At 49.3% G+C, this 20935-nt stretch overlaps 1 protein-coding gene across 4 annotated transcripts in view; it reads right to left on the reverse strand.

The window, feature by feature from the left end:
- Window positions 1-20365, reverse strand: part of LOC146783434 (uncharacterized) — a 477699-nt gene extending 457334 nt beyond the window's left edge. For 3 of the 4 annotated variants that reach the window (XR_014970475.1, XM_085633638.1, XM_085633636.1), the window contains exon 1: window positions 19678-20365. Coding sequence is in view for 2 of the 4 variants with exons in the window: in XM_085633638.1 (XP_085489764.1) it covers window positions 19678-19766 (89 nt within the window). In the remaining 2 variants the exon portion in view is untranslated. Of the gene's footprint in view, window positions 1-19418; window positions 19536-19677 lie in introns of those variants that run through there. The other variant, XM_085633639.1, reaches the window with a different exon arrangement.
- Between the last annotated feature and the right edge of the window lie 570 nt (window positions 20366-20935).

Below are 20935 nucleotides of genomic sequence, written 5' to 3' on the forward strand. Positions count from 1 at the left end.
CAGGGAAGACCATCACGGTGGTGATTGGTCTGCCCTGCGTTTTGGCTGGAAGGGGGTTGTGTTGGACTTGGCCCTTCTGGCAGGTTCACCCCTGAACTTTTTGCCTTTTATTGGTGACTTGGTGTGGTGATTTATTTGGTTTCTGCGCACTTTCCCTGTGTCCCAGGGTAAAGTGCGTGCGCGCTGAGTGCATGTGGTGAGATAGGCCTGCCCTCCCATAGGAATGCGTGGGGAATGTATGTGTCCCTAGTAGTTCCTGATGCGTGGGGTGTGCAGGCCCGAGTTTGGTATGTGCGGACTCGTGGGATTGAATGCTGCGCGATGATGTGTGCGGCGTGCATGTACCTAGTGTAGAAGTGCCACTTCTAGAAGTGGGCACTTCTGTGTGCAGTGTGTCTGGCGTGTGATTGGCTGGAGCTGGCTGGTGAGCCTGGCTCCCGGAGTCTGGTTGGGTCTGCCCCAGTGGTGAGTGTGAGATTAGCATGCTGATGGCTGGGGAGGAGTGCACCTTGGACCTGAATAGGGCAGGGTTTTCCCCACACACTGCTGGCTCCGCCCCCTGTGGTGCGACTGACGACCCTAGCCCTGCCAGTGAATAGAGTGAGGGGCTGAGCACATCAAGGGTGCTCCCCAACCAGCTGCGACTGGTTTTCCCCCTCACCCTGAACCCAGAACAAAGGGATTTGGGGTATAAAAAGGGGCTGTGTCCCCTTACAAAATGTTCTTGTTCTGTCTTGAATCTACCAGGGGCGTGCTGCTGCTGGGGCCCAGGGGAAGGCTTGCCTCCCTGGGCCCTGCCCAGCCCCTGGATGCCCTGGACACTGGAGGACTTTACTTCTAGCGCCTGGTGAGCGCTTTATTGCTTGTTCTGCTTTGGCTCCTGGCAGGAGGGGGCTTGCTGCTGGTGGGGCCCAGGAGGGACCGCCATGGGGGCTGCCTCCCTGCTGGAGGGCCCTGTGTGCTGGCCCCTGGGCCCTACATTGCCCCCCTGATGCCTCCAGGACCTTCTGTTGACCTAGCGCCTGAAAAGCGCTATCTTTTCCCCCAGGAAGGAGGAACATGTGGGCCTTGGCAGCGCTGGGCTGCGATCGCCGCCGAGGGAATCCCGACGTAGGGATTCCCCGTGATACGGGTCTCCCGGGTGCCCACCCCGCTGCTTTTGCGCTAATGTTATGCAGGTGCCCACCCTGCGTCTTCGTTTCCAGTTTATGACTAATGCGGGTGCCCACCCCGCTTATTGTAGTTTAATCGCGGGTGCCCACCCCGCTCTCGATTTAAATAACCGAGGGAGCCTACCCCTCACTTTGCCGCCGCAAAAGAAATCACCGCCGCGGCCCGAGCTGCATTTGAAAGGCATCGCCGAGCCCGCGGCCCGCCTGGTTGTGGGCGGGGCCGCGGGACGGAAGGGGAAGTGCGGCCATTGCCGGCAAATTGAAGCCCCGGAGCCTCGCAGGCTCCATCGAGAAGCACCCGGGAGCTGGGAAGCCTCGCAGCCTCACGAAGCCAGGCGGGAGCCTACCCCGCTCTGGACAACGCCCCACAAGCCGGCCGTGGAGAGAGCCAGGCAGCGCGACTCGGCTGCCCGGCCTCAGGAGAGCCGGCACGTAGGAGACCCCGGTAAGGAGAGGGCTCGGGGTGGTCTCTGTGCGTGTCTGAGCCCCCCCCCCCCCCCCCACGAGGAGGCTCCACCAAAGGGGACAGCATTCTCTGCCTGGGAGCCCACGAGGCTCCAACGCATACGGGGGCAGTTCGTTTGGTACTCAGAGCGGCCCCGGGAGGCAGCGGGCCGCTCCAACGTTACCGGGGCATTTCTGCCGTGTTAGAGTGGCCCCAGATGGCAGCGGGCCACTCCCACATTAGTTACAGAGCCACAGAGGCTCTAGGGTGCTTTTGTTGTTGTTTAGAGCCCCGAGGCTCCAACGAGGCGGCCACGATTATTCTAGAGCCCAGAGAGGGCTCCAGCGTTTGGGGACACCTTCCATTTCGCCGCCAGTGCGCTCCACAGTACTTTGGGGCAAGTTCCTGTTCCATATTGGCACACAATTATTTCAGGAGCCTGTGTGCTCCAGGGGACATGATTTCCAGAGCCAGATGGCTCCCACGTTTGGCACACTGTTTGTTCTAGAGCCTAGAGGGCTCCAAGGATTGGCGCAGTTTGTTCTGAAGGGCTGATGAGAGCCCTGCTTCATTTGCCTTCCCAGCTGCGCAGCACTTAGTGCCAGCTGCAGCGTTTAGGCCCTGTGCTTGTCCCCAGCTGCCCAGCAAGTAGTGGGCAGCTGCTACGTTTAGGTTCTGGCGCAACCTGGACTCTAATATGCTTTTGGGTGCTAGGAAATGTACTGTGTAGTATGTTTGGCGCACCCTGTGTTCATGCTTTTGGTGCTAGGAAATGTACTGTATATAGCATGTTTTGCGCACCCTGTGTTGTGTACCTCTAAATGTGGTTAGTTCTGCCTAGGAGGTTGTTTCACCTTGTTTAGGTTGATGGTAGGGAGAAGGTACTTCCCTGTGTTATGTACGCCCCTAGTGTAGGTATACTTAGGTGGCTAGGTCTAATACGTTAGACCAATGAGAATTGCATAATGTGATTTATGCCCCTGTGATAGATGCAGGATAGGTTTTACACCTGATGCTAGTGTGATGACGCTGAGGTCATTATTGCGCCAGTAGAGGCTGGTTGTGCTCTACAGTTACTTTGTGTTATGTTCTACATTTACTATTGGTGATTTGCGCTATGTTCTAAGTGCTAATTCCTGACAGTGGTCCATGTGGCCCTGTCCCCTGTATATATAATCCCTTGTAAATTCTGCCCGTGCCTGTTGGCACATTGTAGAGTGTGTGTTTTTATCTAATGTGTTGTGTATAATACAAAGGCTATTTTTATAGAATACCTTGTGTGGAGTTTCCTTTGTGGTGGGCCTTGGGTGTTGTTGCTGGGTGCGCGCGCAAACGCTTTACACATCGCCTCAGGGATAAGCCTGACTGCTCGTGCCAAGCTACCAAGGGGGTGAGCAGGGGTTATCTTTGGCGTGTAACTCCCCAGCCCTGACTAGAGTGGTGGTTTCTGCCTGGCTTTGGCGCAAGCCTCAGCCAACCAGAAATCCCATTTCTAACATATATATATATATATATATATATATATAGCTTTACTTTTCTCCTGCAGGTACCTGCCTTTGTCTTCCATAACCCGTATGTAAAGTGCTCTGATACTTGCTTAGGTCATGTTCGCGCTATACAAAACTATAGATAAATAAATAAATAACATCGTCCAGGGCTTTAAGGAAAGCTCCTGCAGGACCTGGAGGTCTGTAGACCAATGTGCTACCCAACGTGAAATAGGATGAGATGGTGATGCGAAAATCCAGTGCCTCACCCTCTCCTATCCCCAGGGTCTCTCCACGATGGAAGATCCACTTATCCGTAACCACCACCGCTAAACCTCTGGCTCTCCCGGTTTTTCAATCAGCACGGGAAACTGCCCATTCCTAGCACGCCACAGCTATGGATTCACACGAGGCCCTCTGGGTATGGCAATCCTTCTCCGCCGTTCCTTTCCTTTTGTGGTCACTCACAATATTCAAGACCCCCAGGGACGCTTCCTGGCTCTCACAGGGAAATCGGGAGACGTACTCTCAACCTGGTCTTGGTATATATATATCCCCGGCAGTCCTTGAGCCCTCCCTCCAGGATCTTGCAGTTTCCCTGTCGTACCTTCCAGGGACTGACGGTGATCGGAGAAGACTTTAATGCAGTTATGAACCCGGCCTGCGATGTTACTGGTACCCCCTCCCATCGTCAGCGTACGGGTGCCAAGCAGCTCTTGAAGTGGGCCTCTAAATTCGGCCTTTGCGATGTGTGGAGAATATGGAATCCCCATCACCGCCAATACACTCACAACTCTGCGGCCATTGTTTCGTTTTTATGCCCCCCCCCCCCCCCGAATGTTGCTTCGTCTCGAGTATTCAAACAGGTGCCTGAGGAATCCCTGGCCCTTCGCCCCACCCTACTCCTTAACCTGGGGGGCCCCACGGGCGCTTTCTGCCCCATATGGCGACTTAACGCCTAGTTCGTTCAAGACAAGGAATATAGATAGAAACTAAAGAAGGAGTTTAGGCAATATTTCCAATGTAATAAGGGCACGGTCAGTTAACCTGGTACGTTGTGGCCAGCCGGTAAAGCCACTCTTAGAGGCTTCGCCAAAGGATAGATCTAAAAGAACTACCGGGCCCATGAAGAGCACCTCTCCCAGCTGGAGGCCAGGGCACTCCGACTGGAGCAGACCACAGGTGCAATGGATGGGGACACCGAGTCCCGCCAACTTGAGATCCTGCGCGAAGGAATTTGTCATGTCTCCCTAGAATCAGCTAAGCAAATGTCGAGCTCTTCTACATCCTGAGTTTACGGCTAGGGAGATAAAAATGGCAAGCTCCTGTACTGGCTGGTATCTCGCCCTCTGGCTAATTGGATTATTCCCGAAATTGTGGATGCGGAGGACTGCACTCAGCAAGCATCCGTGGCCATAGCTCAGACATTTGCTATATACTATAGGCGCCTCTATTCCAGTGCCTTGACCCCAGACCTAATTCTGACTTCCAGCGTCATGTCCCTATCCCACAGCTGCCGGAGCCTGACATTCAGATGCTTGATTAACCCATCTCGAGGGAAGAGAGAGACTAGGCCTTCTCGGCAATAGCGACAGGCAAGATCCCAAGCCCTGATGCCTATCCAACAGAGTACTACTCCGCATTCAAGGAGATCTTGACACCACGGCTTCAGGCTCTGTACGCATAAGCAGTGGAGAGAGGCACTTTACTTCACAACATAGATGTGGCCACCATCTTGGTCATCCCGAAGGCGCACCCTCCCTCGGCCTCTTGCTCGTACTACCATCCGATTTCACTCATCAACAGAGGTCAAAATCTACGCCACAATTCTAGCTGTCCGCCTCAAGCAATACTCGCACCCTAATACATCCCAATCAGTGTGAGTTCATGCTCCATCACTGTAAGAGGAAATGCCAGCGGCGCCTGCACATGGCACTGGCTTACTGTCCCCTCCTTCCACCATTTCTGGCTTTGCTACTGATAGACTTCGAGAAATCCTCTGATAGAGTGGACTGGAGATACTTGGAAGCCGTGCTGGCCCGAGCAGGCTTTGGACCATACTTTAGAGGGCTTGTACGTGTGTAATACTCCAATCCACCGGCTCAAGTCTTGATCTAAATGGGGTCTTCTCGGAGGACTTCCCCATCCATCAAGGAACGAGACAGGTCTGCCCCCTATCGCCCTACTTTTCGCCCTAGCGATAGAACTGCTAGCCTGACTAATTAGGTACGATGCCCAAATCCAGGGATGGCGCTGGACGCCTCCCATGAAGAGCGTATCACCCTCAATGCGGATTACCTTTTGTTCATGGCAGACCCAACTTGTACGCGTCCCCGTTGTCTTCGTATCCTGGAACCCTTAGGGGAAGAGTCAGATCTTAGACTCAACCTGGCCAAATCAATCCTGGTGCTTCTACAAATTTCTCGTGAATGTGTGGCATGGCAATCTGATATCCCAATTAGACGCCTTAGCTTTCGCTAGCTGGGGATCTGGGTGGCAATTCACCCGGAACTCACTTGGTCCCTCAACCTTGCCCCACTACTAAAAAAGACCAAATAGGACCTTCGTACATGACAGGCTCTACCCTTGAACCTGCTGGGGAAAATTGCCTTGTACAAGATGATGATGCCGTCTCTACAGCCACTGGTTTTACGTCATAGACAAAATGCCCACATTGTTCCTCTGGGGTAATTCACCACTGCGGATGGCTCTTACCCGCTGCCAAAAAGCCACCTATGACAGTGGGATGGGGGAAGACCAACCTCTTCCCTTATTATATTGCAATATGCCTCCTACTGATTAATGATTAGTTCTCCAGGGGATGTTGGAACCCCGACTACCGGCTAGAATTGAAGAACCTGCAATGCTCTATGAGTCGCCAATACTCTACACTATCCCAGTTGTGACTAGAACGGTCCTCCTTGCTTGACACTCAGCGCTGCGCTACACCCGTTGGGATGCTAAACTCACACTACAAACACCTTTGTGGCATGGTACATGGATAGGGGAAGTGGCGGCACTGGAGGGGTTCCAAAAGTGGGACCTTATTGGCATTACACAGATCACTGATGTCCGGTCGGGGTCAGCTACACACCTTTCAGGACTTGCATGGCCTATACTTTCCCAACTCCACTCAATTTCATAAGTACCTACAGCTCCAATATGTTATTATCGTGCACATGCCCGTGGGTACCACCCTTCCCGAATTCAGCCCATTGGAAGCCAAACGCCTTATGGGGACCTGGGGAAGGGGGAGGGTAATGTCGCAGATCTACAGGTCCCTTGTCGACAATTCCCCTACCACACTAGATCACCTGAGGACCCGTTGGGAGCAATGGTTGGGGCCCCTAGAAGACGAAGATTGGCAGGAAGCTCTTATGGCCCCCCCTGTGTGATCACTATTTCAGCCAGGCTGAGGCTGATACGACTATTATCTCCACTGTGCATATCTCACCCCAACCAGGATGCACCGAGTGGGATATGTCCAGAACCCAAGTTGTCCATGATGTGCAAAGATGCCCACAGACTTTTGTCACATGACTTGGTCCTGCACAGCACTAACAGAATATTAGGCAAACGTAGTTAGCGAATTAAGAGGGGTTCTGTGATGAGAGGGCCACTCACTCCTCTGGTCCTGGCCCGGTGTTGGAAGGCATAGGAGGTTCCTGAGCCAACAAAGTATTTTTGGGCATGGCCACCATGGTAGCCAAAAGAGACATAGCGACCAGATGGAAGTGCCTTGCCCCCCCCCCTTACAATATCCCAGTGGGGCAGAGGGTTGAATTGAAGCACCACGCAAGAAAAGACAGTGTTTGAGGCACAGCACAGGGGTGACCAAGTATAAGTGAGTGTGGGACAAATGGCTGGGCCTTTTGGGCTAATACGCAATAGGGTTATGTAGTGGTCTCTTCCTTAGGTTAATGTTTTTGTTTTTTTATATACTGTCACTCAGAATGTATTGTAAGAGTGGATCCCTCTGCATCTCGCACAATATTTATGTAATGCAGTGCATGTTCTTGTGCTATAAATTGTCTGGTCTATATATTATCACCTTGAAACCCAATAGAGTTGAGTATCAACAAAAAAAATGCCAATACTACCCCCTCTCTGTGTTTACCTCTCCAGTCTCACAATTGCGAAACCTTGGGGAACGGCTAATAGAATATCTGGCGAGGAATTCTCAGTCAGCCAGTTTTCTGTCAGAAACACTGCATCTGGCATACATTCCTCCAAGAAATCATAAATCAATCTCTCTCCTGTTTATGTTTAACCAGTGATCTGCAGTTCAGAGGGGGAAAAAAGTGACCGCATGCAGAGGTTATGGTATAGCAGTAACCTTTGTACTCAGAGCTGATCAGGTCGAAACCAGGAAACTGCACTTTCTACAGCGAGTCTCTGCTTGTGAAAGGTCTAGTTTATGGCAGCAGTCATTTGGTATGTTATATGGAAATTCTAAAGTGTGCGTTCACTGACATGTTCTATGGCACTTGCAGCACAGCGACAATGCAGAGTAATCGTAGGCTTGTCTGAAAAACCATGTTTTTAGCAGGGTTTTAAAGTGCTCGTAAGAGGTAGCGGCTCTTATCTTGTTCCCCCCCCTGTGTTTTCCTTTTGAATAAGGGAACCTCTAGAAGGTTGTGGTATGCTGATCTGAAATTGCGCCTGACAATGTAATTCCATATCAGAGAAGACCACTAATTGGGGCTTTTACCACTGTGGATTTTAAGGATAATACAACCCATTTTAAACAGGGTTCTCTAAGCAACTGGGAGCCAGCGCAGTTCCTTTAACAAAGGTTTAGTGTAGTAGTATCTAGGGAGTAGATAGACCAATTTGGCAGCTTGGTTTTGGACAAACTTCAGCCGTTGACTCTGGCTCTTAGGAAGACCCAAGTACAGAGCACTGGAATAATCGATACAGAACATCACAAGCGATTACTATCTGAATAATGGCCTCGACAGAGAATTTCCAGATTTTTTATTTTGCGGAGCTGAAGGAAGCAGTCACTGTTTGAATCTGAGGCTTCATTGAAAGATCGTTATCAACAAGTATGCCAAGGCTCCTAACCGCTTGTTATGAAGTAGGAGAGGAACCCAGGTCCTGAGGGCAAAAGTAAGGACTCCAGCAATGCAGTTTGTTTTTGACCATCACAACCTCTGTTTATCCCAGTCCAATTTTAGTTGATGGTAATTCATCCGGTCTCAGATGAAAATCATAGTGTTCTAGAAGAATTCTGTAGAATTAGGAGTATCTTCGAGGTTGAACAAGAGCTACAAGTCATCTGCATAGTTATATATTTTTACTTTTAGCCTTTGTAGGGAGTTTATCAACGGGCGGATGTAAATATTGACTAGGAGGGGGGATAAAAAAGAGCCATGAGGTACTCTGAAGCTAAGATTAACCAGGAATGCGAAAAATGGAGAAAGACGTACTGATTTCGATAGATCTGATAGGAAGGACTTCGTCCAATCCAGAGCGCAACCCTGCAGGCCGGCGGCCTTTTCTCAGTTGAGGAGGATATCATGATCCACTGCGTTGAAGACCCCGATAGATCGAGAAGGACCTATGCCTGGACATTTTGGTAAAAGGGTCGCTATAATATTTTCGCTCGATAGAGGAATAATGCCAGTGAGCTGACTCGGAAGGGCCAGGGGTCCTGACCTCTAGTGTTGTTAAGGCGCAGGCGGGCTTGCCTTTGGTGCACCATAGGTGAGGCACGTTCTGCGAGGCTGTTGCGATATGGAGGCTGGGAGCTCTGACAGGTTCCGCCCCCTTGAGTGTGATTGGTTCCCCACCAGCCAATCAAAGGCCCCCTTGACATATCTAGCATCTCTCAGGCACACGCAGGGAGTGCAAATACTGCAAAAGTAGAATTCAGTTCATAAAACAGGGTAAATGTGCAAATTCTAACCTTTAAAACAAGGTATTAAGATTAAAAATGCCCCAGGGTAGCGGAGAGCTATACATATATAGTTTACATTGTCAGAAAACCAAAACGGCAGTAAGATAGCATATATAAAAAAGGTAATTGGTTATCCTACTTTAAACAGTGAGGGCCCGATTCACAGAACAAACTTAAGACTAAATCCTAAACTTAGTACCATTCTGGTATTCACAGAATGCACCTAGTACTTCTGCTATTCACAGAATGAACTTACTACTTTTGCTATTCACAGAATGAACTTAGTACTTTTGCTATTCACAGAATGGATTTACGACTCCTAAACTTACGTCCGCACTCGGGCCGGAAATTCCGGCCCGGAGGCGGAGCTTCCGGCCCGGAGGCGGAGCTTCCGGCCCGGAGGCGGGGCTTCCGGCCCGGAGGCGGAGCTTCCGGACCGGAGGCGGAGCTTCCGGACCGGAGGCGGAGCTTCCGGACCGGAGGCGGAGCTTCCGGACCGGAGGTGGAGATTTCGGCCATAGCTAAATCGGCCGGAATCCCCACCTCCGGGCTGGAAGCTCCGCCTCCGGCCCGGAAGCTCCGCCTCCGGCCCGGAAGCTCCGCCTCCGGCCCGGAAGCCCCGCCTCCGGGCCGGAAGCTCCGCCTCCGGGCCGGAATTTCCGGCCCGAGTGCGGACGTAAGTTTAGGAGTCGTAAATCCATTCTGTGAATAGCAAAAGTACTAAGTTCATTCTGTGAATAGCAAAAGTAGTAAGTTCATTCTGTGAATAGCAGAAGTACTAGGTGCATTCTGTGAATACCAGAATGGTACTAAGTTTAGGATTTAGTCTTAAGTTTGTTCTGTGAATCGGGCCCTATGAGAGCTATTTAAAAGAAAAAAGTTGTTGTCTTAATTGCATTTTTCCATACCCCACCTCATCTTGGTCATTGAGATACATCTGCTACAATTTAAAGTGCTATCTGTAAAAGGCTTTATGTACCTAACCTCTCCTCAAAGTGTCCTTATGACAGTCCCCTGGCAAGAGCGATGGTTGCCCTGGTAACCACCCTAGTATATTTACAGGATTTTTTCAGTGTGTCCCCAGAAATCTGAAATGTTACTCTCCAAATGGCCTATGCCAGTCATGAGCAGCACTCTTGGTCTGTCCATTTCGGGTTGCATTTTAGCATGCGCAGTCCGGCACCTACCAAAGTAACAAGCATTGGCATAGCCAATAGGTCTCGCTTTTGGGACCTGATAAGTATTTAGTTATGCAGCACAATATCCTTGGTGCAACAACATCAACTGTTGCATGGCTAAACACTTATAAGGTCCCAAAAGCGAGACTTATTGGCTATGCCAATGCTTGTTTACATAGTAACTGTGGTAGAATTGCTTGACATGGTGAATAGATAGTGGTGAGAGCTGCAGAAAGTAGGAATGAAAGGGATAGGTAGTTTGTGGGAGCAGCAATAGTGTGTGAGAAAGATAGAAAGAAGGTGGCTTCCGTGTTATAACATCATCCTATGTGTTACGTGTTAAAAGGTGGCCAATCCGGGCTAATCTCTATGATTTCAACCAATGCTTTAATGATTCCGTGCTGGCGAACACGAACAGTCATTAAATGCAAGTAAAATACAGGGGACGGTATATATCACCCTCAGCGATATGAAAGAGGACCAGTGTGCGTTAAAAAAGGAATTCTGAACGGTACTGGTAAAAGTTTTTTTTTGTTTTCTCCATGGTAATGGCCGGCTTCGGTTGAGTGCTTGCAGACAGTGGGGGGATAAGACGTTGTGCGTTTTATCAAAGGCAAGCAGTAAGGAGAGGCTGAGTTATTGGGAGGGAGCACTTGCTGCAGGATCGGGAATTCATGCAGGGACTCGTAACAGCATCTTCCCGGCAATGACTGCAGCAGCGGCACTGGGCAGCAAGACGGGCGGGCTCTGCATGTGTCTGCAGCTGGTTAACTAAGTCCCATTACATTGGATAATAGTAACAAGTGTTACTCACAGTGCTTAGTGGCAGCAAAAGTACTATACAAAGCACTACATAAAAACAAGCCCAAGTCTGCGAGTGGAGCGAGCAGCAAAAGGAAATTTTAAAAAGGAACGAGTGGTGCGCGCGCAGCAGCGGCAAAAGTGAAAGCAATGTTGCTACAGATGGCGCCTCGGGCGCTGTAAGCTGGCGGCTGCGCGTGTGCACGCGCACGTAACCGCACGCTGGAGGCCAGCAAAAGCCTCTGGTAGCACTTTTAAAACCCCACTTACAAAATGTCTCGCAGAGCAGCGCAGGCGCTGGCTCAGGGGAGACCTAAAAATACTAGTGCCAAAAACAGGACTGATTCAAGTTTACATTTCAAAGGGGCCAACTTGAGATCCATGCTTTGAGATGCATTCTACTTCTCAAGGAAGGTTTGTACAAAGCACCAGACTCATTACATGTGCGAGAGGTACCCATAACGGTAGGTAAGGAGCTCATACAGGATTCAGAGAGGTATGCCTAACAGCAGTCGTGTGGAGGTCTGTAAAACCCTCCAATGACCTTCAAAATTCTGATGCTCCTCCAATGACATCTGCAAGTAGCAGCAAACTACTCCCCAACAGTAGAGGTGGGATGGCCACTGAAAGCTTTAGCCAGAGGCTTGGCTCAACACTAGGTCCTCATGACATCTCGAGCCCAGCCTTAATTTGGCTTCTGCCTGCCACTCAGGCTGCACCTCATGCAACAAGAATTAAAGATAAAGCAGTGACCTATGACATAACATCAGATAAACAGTTGCCTGACTAGTGACCGAATTGCAGTGTGAAACAAGAAATCCCAGGGTCGTCGCTTGACCAATTTGTGTAAAAGTAGACAAATATGTTATGTACCCAAGCCTCCTTTTTCTTCACTACCACATATCAGTGAGCCTTTAATTGTGGGTGTTCATTATGTGCGCTATACAAAAAACTCTGGTTTTTAATAGGCTGTAACGTTGTTCTGTGTTTAATAAAATTGTATGCCAAATACAGGGTACACGACAGCTGACTTGCCTCTGACATCACTAATGGAATTATCAGGAAGGTTGGGGTACAGGAATGTTTTAAGAATATGTTTAATAACTATCACTTTTAAAAATAACCATCAATGCAGTGATATAATCTGATGTACTAAGGTGAAACGCTTCTGTGTGTTAGACATACATTTTTTTCTTCAATTTAAACAGGGGTGTAGCTACCAGTGCAGCAGGCGCAGTGGCCCCTGAGCCAGGAGCCTCCAGTGGCCCATTGAAGCCTGACTGACTGCTGTTGGGGTATTAAATTACAACAATTAAGGGGCAGTTTGATTGCAACATGGCCCATTGCATTCTTGCTCTGCTGATTTTGAAGATCCTTTAGCGTATTTTTATAGGATTGTTGAGTGACTTAGATGCCAAATATTTTAACGGCTTGCCTCGAGTACCGGCTGTTGGAGCAAGCCAGCTCCTTGGCTCAGCTCTCTGTTAATTTCTTGGCCCACTGTCATGAGACCGAAGAAGAACAGCAGAGTAAAATGACTTGCTCTCCTATGGGCACCGTAACTGACATACTGTCACTCCACACACAGGCTTTGGAGGGCTCCTTTAATTCCTTCCTCAGCGCCCAAGAGGAGGAGCCCCGTGGGGCGAGCCAGATGACGTTTGCTACGTCTGCCCTATCACAAGAGACCCGTGTAAGCAGTGAGGGGAAAGATTCGTTAGAGAGAGAGGAAGGAGCAGCAAAGAACGCGGAAGAGGAGGAGGAGAAGCCCACGCCGACCCCTGGAACAAGACCCTGGAGGAAGACGAGGCCAGGACCCCGTCCTAGACAACGACGGGACGCCAGGAGGCCAACAAGACCGCATCGCCCCGCCACTCTCCAGGAGGAGGGTGGCTAGACAAGGTACAGTCCAGGCCACGGGGCTTCTTAGGGTACTGGGCAGGGAAGGGAACGTTGTAAAGGGAGGGCACCGTAATTCGATAAACAACATTGCACATAGTGCTGGAAACTGGTGATACTCCCTCACGTCCCCTTCTCTGAGTCTAAGAAGGATTTCTAGTCCTTCCTACTGACCCTGGTCTTGCTTTGTTTTTTTGTTCCTCACGCCTCAGGACAACGGTGGAAGTCAGTGAACTCCGCGTACCTCTTGGGGATCCTCTGTGAATTCTGGAGTGCTCCCTTAACCAGGATTCAACAGTTACCTTAACTGACTGCTGTTACATCGTATGCCCATAATAAAAAAACAGAGAAATAGTACAGAAACTGGTCTCTATAGCATCCTTTGCCTTCACATTGCATCTACGCAGAGACGTCACGTGACACCCACCCAGCTATCTCTGCCTAAGGGGCTATGGTTAGAACTAGGGGCGGGCGGAACTCCCATAATTTCACTCCGCAGAGTTACATGAAAATTCTGTGGAGTTCCACAAAATTGTCACATCACTATGATTGTTAATGCCGAGAGCGTGTTCCATGCCGCAAAATAAATACAAATGGAAAGCTGTCACGCGCCATGGGGTTCTGCTTCTTTGCTACTGTTCGAGTAGATTTTTTACTCAATCTGCAGCTTGCTCACCAAGAATGCTCGCAACCGCCAGCGTTAAGAAAATCTCACCGGGTACCCTCCTAGCACTTCAATTACGCTAGGAGACACCAATTCTTGTTCGTCAAAATAGTGTTGGAGAGCCTCACAAGAGAATAAACTTCCCCCTGCACTGGTTGGCGGAATTTGGCTGGAAATCTGCATTACATGCATACAGGGGAGTTGCAAAAAGTCCGCCAGCAGAGCGGAATTTATCACCCATTCCCAGTAAGAACTAGTCGTTCCCCTACAAAACTGTGAAGGTCATCCATTCTCTCAGGAGCGCCTTTTGATTCCCCCAGGCACGGAAAACTGACTCCACTCCATTGGAAGTCTAATGAAGAAAACCCGGACTCCTTCGTAGGGGAGGCTGTATGATCCACACAGTGGGTTACCAAGGCACTCCTGGCTCTTTATCCAGAGAGTGAAGGTAAGGGACTGTATCTGAGAATATTCTACTGAAGGCACCACAGGCCTCCGCGAACCGATCTAGATATCTAACCCAGGGAGCAGTTTTACGGTCATCTGATCATATGTCCTGCTAATGGCACCCTTCCTCCTTCTGGTTGAGTAAGAGTCACTTGTCGCCAGGGTCAGATTGGTAACGCGGACACTCGGGAAATGCCAGAGGGGCCAGTGTCTAGTTCCAGCTGTGGGCTGCTTTTTGGGTCTCGCCTGAGCCAGCGCATGCGCTGTCTCAGGCGAGACATTTAGTAAGTGGGTTTTTAAAGTGCTACCCACAGGCTTATGCTGGCCTAAAGCTTGCGTTCACGCGAATGTGCACAGCTGCCAGTGCCATCTGGCGCATGATTACTTTAACTTTTGGCGCTGCTGCGCACGCACCACTCGCGTGTTTGCTGGCGCGCGTGCACCCCCTGCTTTCACTTTTACCGTCTTGTTGGATTTGGAACCTCTTATTTTCGCCGAGTTCCATTTCCCTTGTTCATCTATAACTATTCTTACTCTTTAAGTGTTTCTAAAAATGGTGACTATTTATTCAATATCACCTTCCTGATGAGCAAATAGGGCGTGCGCGTGTGTGTGTGTGGTATGAGGTTGTCCAATTTTGATTTTTTAAACCTGCGTTGTTACTTTACTTTTTCCGTTTGATTTTCGGCTGTTGACATTCCGAGATAAAAAGATTGCCTCCACCCATTTCTTTGAGCTTAGTATCCATGTCTATTTCCTGTGTAGATTTGTTAATTTGCATACATATTTTACTACTTTTCTCCCGGTTAAGTTTTGTTCGTCATTCTTATAGCACTTTCAGGACCTCTTTTTAGCTCACTTGGCTTTGCATCCATGCGAGGGGACAGATTGTTGACCTTCATGAACTCACTTGTTTTTTTTTTTTTAACATGTTTTTATTGACTTTTTATATTTACTGTGACATTTTGCAACACGTGACAGGGTATCCATCAACAAATCCTGAACTTCAGAATAAATGCATTGATCGTCGTGCAGTTATTAGTCCAATGCCACGCCTGTGTGGACGTGATCCTGTGTAAAATGTCTGAACGGAACTGGGGAGGATTCGAACTGGGGAGGATTCGAACTGGGGAGGGACAGGGGGGGGGGGGTCCATGGAGTTTTTTTGGGTACGGGCGTCGTAGGTGGTTGCGGGATAATACATGCCCTGACGGACTGTGGGTCCACGTACTTCTAGGGGCCGGCAGCCGAGGGGGACAGATGGGATCGTGGTTGGTCCGGCATCAAGGTCCGAACGTTCAGTGGGACGTATAGCATAGTGCTGAGAAACTATCGGCTGCCTGTATGTGTTATGTGAGAGGGACTGGTGTCCGTGATCGCCGTCTGCGTCTGCAGTTGTGTGTCGTGCGGTGTGTCAGGGCTGCCTTCCGGGTCAGTGATTGTGTGAAGCGGTTCAGCAGGATAGCCCAATCTAGGGATATGGGGTGTTTGCGTGTCCCCTTTACCTCTTCTTCCCGTAACGTCTCCTCTTCCGCTAATGCACATTTTTGAACCGCCCCCACCCAAGCAGCAACCAGGGGCCCTGTGGGAGACCGCCAATACATAGCAATGCAGCGTTTGGCTAGTAAAATGGCCAGCGAGGCAAATCTGAGGGGTACTTTGTGCCGCTTTCTTTTCTGGTAGATACCCAATGCACAGACGTCCCAAGTGTTCAAATACACGAGTCCAGTGAGATCCCCGAGGGACTTGTGGATGTGGTGCCAGTAGGAGTGTAGTGTAGGGCAGTTCCAAAACAAGTGCTGAAAATCTGCCGCTTGTGAGCTGCATCTAGGGCACACGAATTGTGTGTCGGGATAAAAGCGTTGGAGGCGTGCTGGCGTCAAGTATGCTCTATGGAGGATGTAGAATCGTATATTCTTGAAGCGTGCATTTTGAGACACCTTCTTGGGGTGTTTGAGAGCTTTTTCCCTTTCCTTCTCATGTAGTGAGCGGCCTAATTCGTCTTCCCAGGTGGTCCGTAGGGTCGCTAGTGGTTTGTGCCTGAGTTCCCCGATAGCCCTATAGATCCATGTGACCAAGTGGCGTCCTGGTCCCATGTGCAAGAGTGTGTGTATGACCGGATGTGTAGGCGGTTCCCCTGTCGAGAGGTCATGGTACTGTCTGTAGTGTGCAAGGAGTTGGCGATGAAGTAAGAATTGGCCGGCAGGAAGGTCATGGTCCTCTTTTAGGCGTTGGAATGGCTTGAGCTGGCCGTCCTCAAACAGACCCTCAGCTTCCGTAACACCGCAATCCGTCCAGATGCGGAGTATGTTGGGTGTGTAGTAGTGTTCTCACAGGGGCCATCCGACCAGCGGAAGAAGGGGTGAATATGGGGGGATCGTGGGCGACATACGGTGTATCCTCTGCATGCACTGCGTGCAACCGTCACCTGTAGGGGGTATGTGCGTCAAGGTTTAGTGCCTGGTAATAGCAGTCGGCGGACCTCGGGCATGGTCACCAGGCCATTCGTAGTAATCGTCTCTGCGACATGTCTGCCTGCCGTCCAATAGGATAGCCACTGTAGCTGTGCGGCTTAGAAATAGGATTCAAAGGATGGGGCGCCTAAGCCCCCTTGCGAAGTGGGTAGCTGAAGCTTCGACAATGCTATTCTATCCTGCCCGTGCCCCATATCAGTAAACCAAGAAGTGTGTCTAGCTCGCGGAAGAAGGGTCTGGGCGGAATTATTGGCAGGTTTGTGAAGTAGTATAGTAGCCGCGGGACGATTATCATTTTGGCGATGGCCACCCGACCAATCGGGGCCAGCGGAAGGTGTCTTTCATGAACTCACTTGTTCTAGTTCGTTCTAGGTTAAAGAGCAGGGGCCATCTATTTATCACCAGTTGCCTTCATATTTCAAGCCAATGTCTTTATTATTTCCAGGTCTCTTCGAACCCGCAATGTATCCTGGTCTTCTAGCAACCAGCTTCTAGGAAGGCTGCAACTTCACGTTGTTTCAAGAAATATGTTGCTACAGTCGGATCCTCTGTTCCTAAAAGCTTTTCAGCAAATCGGAATCTGTTATTGTGATTAGCGCACAAAAGTGGTTTTCTACTGCTCTGTTAATTTTAGTTCTTCCTGATAAGAGGAACAAAAGGCTTTAGTGCCAAGGAAACTTTGTAGTTAAACGCAGCGATAAATGGAACGAGGTCAGCATCATTACTGGACTGTTACAGATCTTTTTGGGTGTCTGTGAACGCTTTTGTGCACACTCTCATTACAGTGTGACTTTATTAAGGCAAAAGGGGAGAATTTTAAGCAGTTCCAAGTAAAAGCCTTGTAGTCAACAATTAGGTTTTTATTGTGGCCACTGATTTTTCAGTTGTGGTGAAACATGGTTTCTCGCATGGTCTGACCCTGAGAACATCCTCCTCGCTCTGTTTTTCTGCTGTACATTAAGCATAAAGCCTGTGATACCATCTGTCATTCCCTGGAGCATCTCTTTCTGATAGATAATGAATATCCCCAGATGGCAGACTGGATCCAAAGGTTTTCTTAGTAGTGCTCTAATGTGCCAACAGGTGGCATTGTGCAGCTCTGCAGTGACTCCACAAAGGACATCATATAAGTTCCACCCCTGCGAGCTGACATCCGTTCCTTTCTTGCCATGCCTTCTGATGCGGATCCTGAGCTTTGGTCCTACTACTTTGTCAGTCTTGCAATGATTTCGAATTTCTCAAACAGTGTGCTAGTGAATTAATGTCACCACCAAAACATCAGGCTTCAACCTGTGCCAACTGCAAGAAACAACTGTTGGTCATGGACACACATGAGTTTTCTCTTTGGTGCCTAAGCTTCAGGCACGACTCCAAGATGTGCAGTAGAGCCCTCAAGCACCCAAAGATGATCAAAGCTAGGGGGGCGAAATTTTGTGGCCAAGAAGAGTTCACAGCTAAAGCATTGTTCTCGCTCCCAGTCATGAGGTGGGTCTTTGTCCTGGTCACGAGGCCGTTCCTGCAAGAGGTCTAGTTGATGTTCATAGTCTTCAGGTAAGTCGAAATCTAATTCCAAGCATAAGATGATGAAGTCTGACGCAACCACACCCAGCCACTCAAAATACCATGAGATGGAAGAGTGCATCAAGATAAAAATCGCACCTCTTCGAAATCCCTAGCATCCAAATCAAATCCACCATTGGTCCCAGCACACAACTAGTTTTCCAGGCCATTATCAACTCTGCTGCTAGTAGTGACCTTCAAGAAGGCCATGCTGTGTATCTTTGGTGTGATTCTGTATCCTTCTGGCATGCACTTGGGTAACAAGGATGTCCAGGGGTTTCCAATCTGAATACAGCTAGTAGGTCTTCTCCTGATGCAGAGTGCCTCCTTTAGAACTTGTACTTGGATCGTATCAATTCCAATACAGATATCCACGTTGCTTCCCACCAAATGGGACATTTGAGGATAATAATAATAGGATCTGGGTCCGAACCAGTGTCTGCCCAGTCTAGACCTGTGTTGCGTGACAGAATTACTAAAGTGAAATCAGCTGTCGTACAGCTTTATTGTAATCCTAGATCCCGCCTTGGGGACCTTATAAGTGTTTAGCCATGCAACGGTTGATGTTGCACCAAGGATATTGTGCTGCATAATTAAATACTTATAAGGTCCCAAAAGCAAGACCTATCGGCTATGCCTGCTTGTTTATAGCAGTCTGGGGGGCTGATTTGGGAGGTTTCTGCATTGTTCGGTTACTGCCAGCGGCCCAGTGGGTGCCTGAGTGGCCTTTATGGAGGCAGATGGGCGTCCATTACCCCCTTTTATCAGGGCAGAGGTGTCACTCCCTTTCTCTCGCTGGGCCGCATATTTAGCGGTGGTAGGGGGCCTGAGCAGATGTGGCCTCACTTATTTTCAGGTGTGTTTCACCAGTATAAACTAATCCGCGCATTTTTCTTACCCCCTTCCCCCCTTTTTTTAATAACATTTCACCGACGCAGTGTTTTGCGGAAAGACAAAATGCAAATGTGGGCCACTTTTTCTTAAGCATGCCCGAGCCGATTTTTAAGCCCAACCCTGCTTGTCGCCTCGCCTACACTTTACATCTATCTGTCAAAAGGGCGACTTTCAGCCTGTCTTGCTTCCTCAGCCAGCAGCACTAACTATACTGTGCTTGTAATTTCACCTAACCATTACAATTTTGGAAGAGATGTGTAGTATAGATATCTGTTCCCGATGCACCCGACCACTCAGCGGCTTCTAGGAGGAGCACCCGACGCCTCCCCATGTGTCTGCATTATGATCCGCACTCCCTGAAAAGAGTGGATCTAACTTGTGATACCACGTACGGGCAGGGGGGCTTCGATATATACCTGACCCCGGGCAGGGCTCCAGTAAGACCTGTTTGAAGAATTGGACTCCTATTGCAACAGACACCTCACTCACTTTTACCTTCAGACGAGTGGAGGCTATAAGAGCAATGACTGAGATTGTAAATCCAACTCGTCAGGCAGGACTCAAGTTCTCCCCACGCCACGCGCGGCAACAAGCACTGACTGGTTCCGGAGCGGCCCGTTAAGTGGCACCTAACACCTCACCCGGGGGGAGGAGAGTCCGTGTTTTCTTCTAGCCCCGCCTTCCAGGGCGGTCCTGCTCGCTCCTGGGTCTCCTAGCTCCTCCCTCGAGCCTCCGACCCTTCCCACTAACTTACTTGTGGAAGGTGAACGGCCTCCCTCCGCCGTCTTTGCCGGCCGCCTGGTACTGGTTCTTGCAGTTCACGGCTGAGCAGTAGAGAGGCATCCTGCGGGCTTGGTACCAACAAAACCAACGAATACTGTCCAAAGATGGCGGCCGGCGGGGAGGTGGGGGAGAGTGGGCAGCGTTAGCTCCGCCCTTCCTTTAAGATTTCTGCTGACACGCACGATGATGAAGGATTGACACCTCCGTGACTGCCTTAAACATCAGCATTGGCAAAGCCAACCCGTCTCAAGTGTACATCTATTGGCTTTACCAATGCTTGTTCGCTTTGGCATTGCTGATAGATTAGTAATACTTGACCGTTTGGGAATGATAGTCGGCCATCTTAGAGCGGTAAATTGACGAAGTATACTACACTAAAAAAATCCAAAATGGCTGCAGGTGTCAGGGCTTGTATATGTATATAAGCTGAAGCGGTCATGTTGGAAGTATTTTTGTTTTAGCTTATGGCAAAAACCATTCCAAAATGGCTGCCCATGCATACATTCCATTGTGCAGCCATCTATGAATAACAAAAAGCATTCCAAGGTGACTGTCTGTTCCTGCTGATGTAGAGATGGCCATTTTTTTGTATACTTTATTATTAATTTACCATTTGAAGATGGCCAGTGGCCATTTTCTAATAGTAAATTAGAAGGTATGCGGGGAAGGTCACACAAATGATTAGAAATCAGTGGTTCAGGAGCATTCTACAGCTCACAAAAACTGGGCCCTCACAAAAACTATTAAAATAAATAGAGTTTGTGTGGCAGGATGGGGAGGCTGGTAGACGAGAAGCAGTTAGAGTCGGGGAGGCACAGACAAGGGGGGACAGCCTTGTGAATTTTTGCAGATCCCTGCATGACAAGCTGCTATAGGCCAAGCTTTTTCTTTGCATTCTCTACTTCTAGCCTTATTAAGCCATTATAAAACCAGGACTGCTAGTCTTAAAATGCAGAGAAGAAAGTGGATTGGAACAGCTAATCTTCCATGGAACTGGGAAATTAATCAGAAATGGCGAGAGAGAGAAAAAAGCAAAGCACTCGAAAGGAGTGGTAAAAGTAAAAGTGGCATGCAGTGGGGCCCTCGAAATTCAAAAATAGTACCCTTCTGCCTGCCGTGGAAGGACATAACTAATTCTATCAGAAACAAAGATATGCAGGACAAACACTAGAATAGGGAGGAAAGCCATTGGATACGGAGCAAGGAACTGAGAAAGACAAATCCATCTA

This window comes from Triturus cristatus, chromosome 11 (genome assembly GCF_964204655.1).
Source record: "Triturus cristatus chromosome 11, aTriCri1.1, whole genome shotgun sequence".
NCBI classification, from domain to species: Eukaryota; Metazoa; Chordata; class Amphibia; order Caudata; family Salamandridae; genus Triturus; species Triturus cristatus.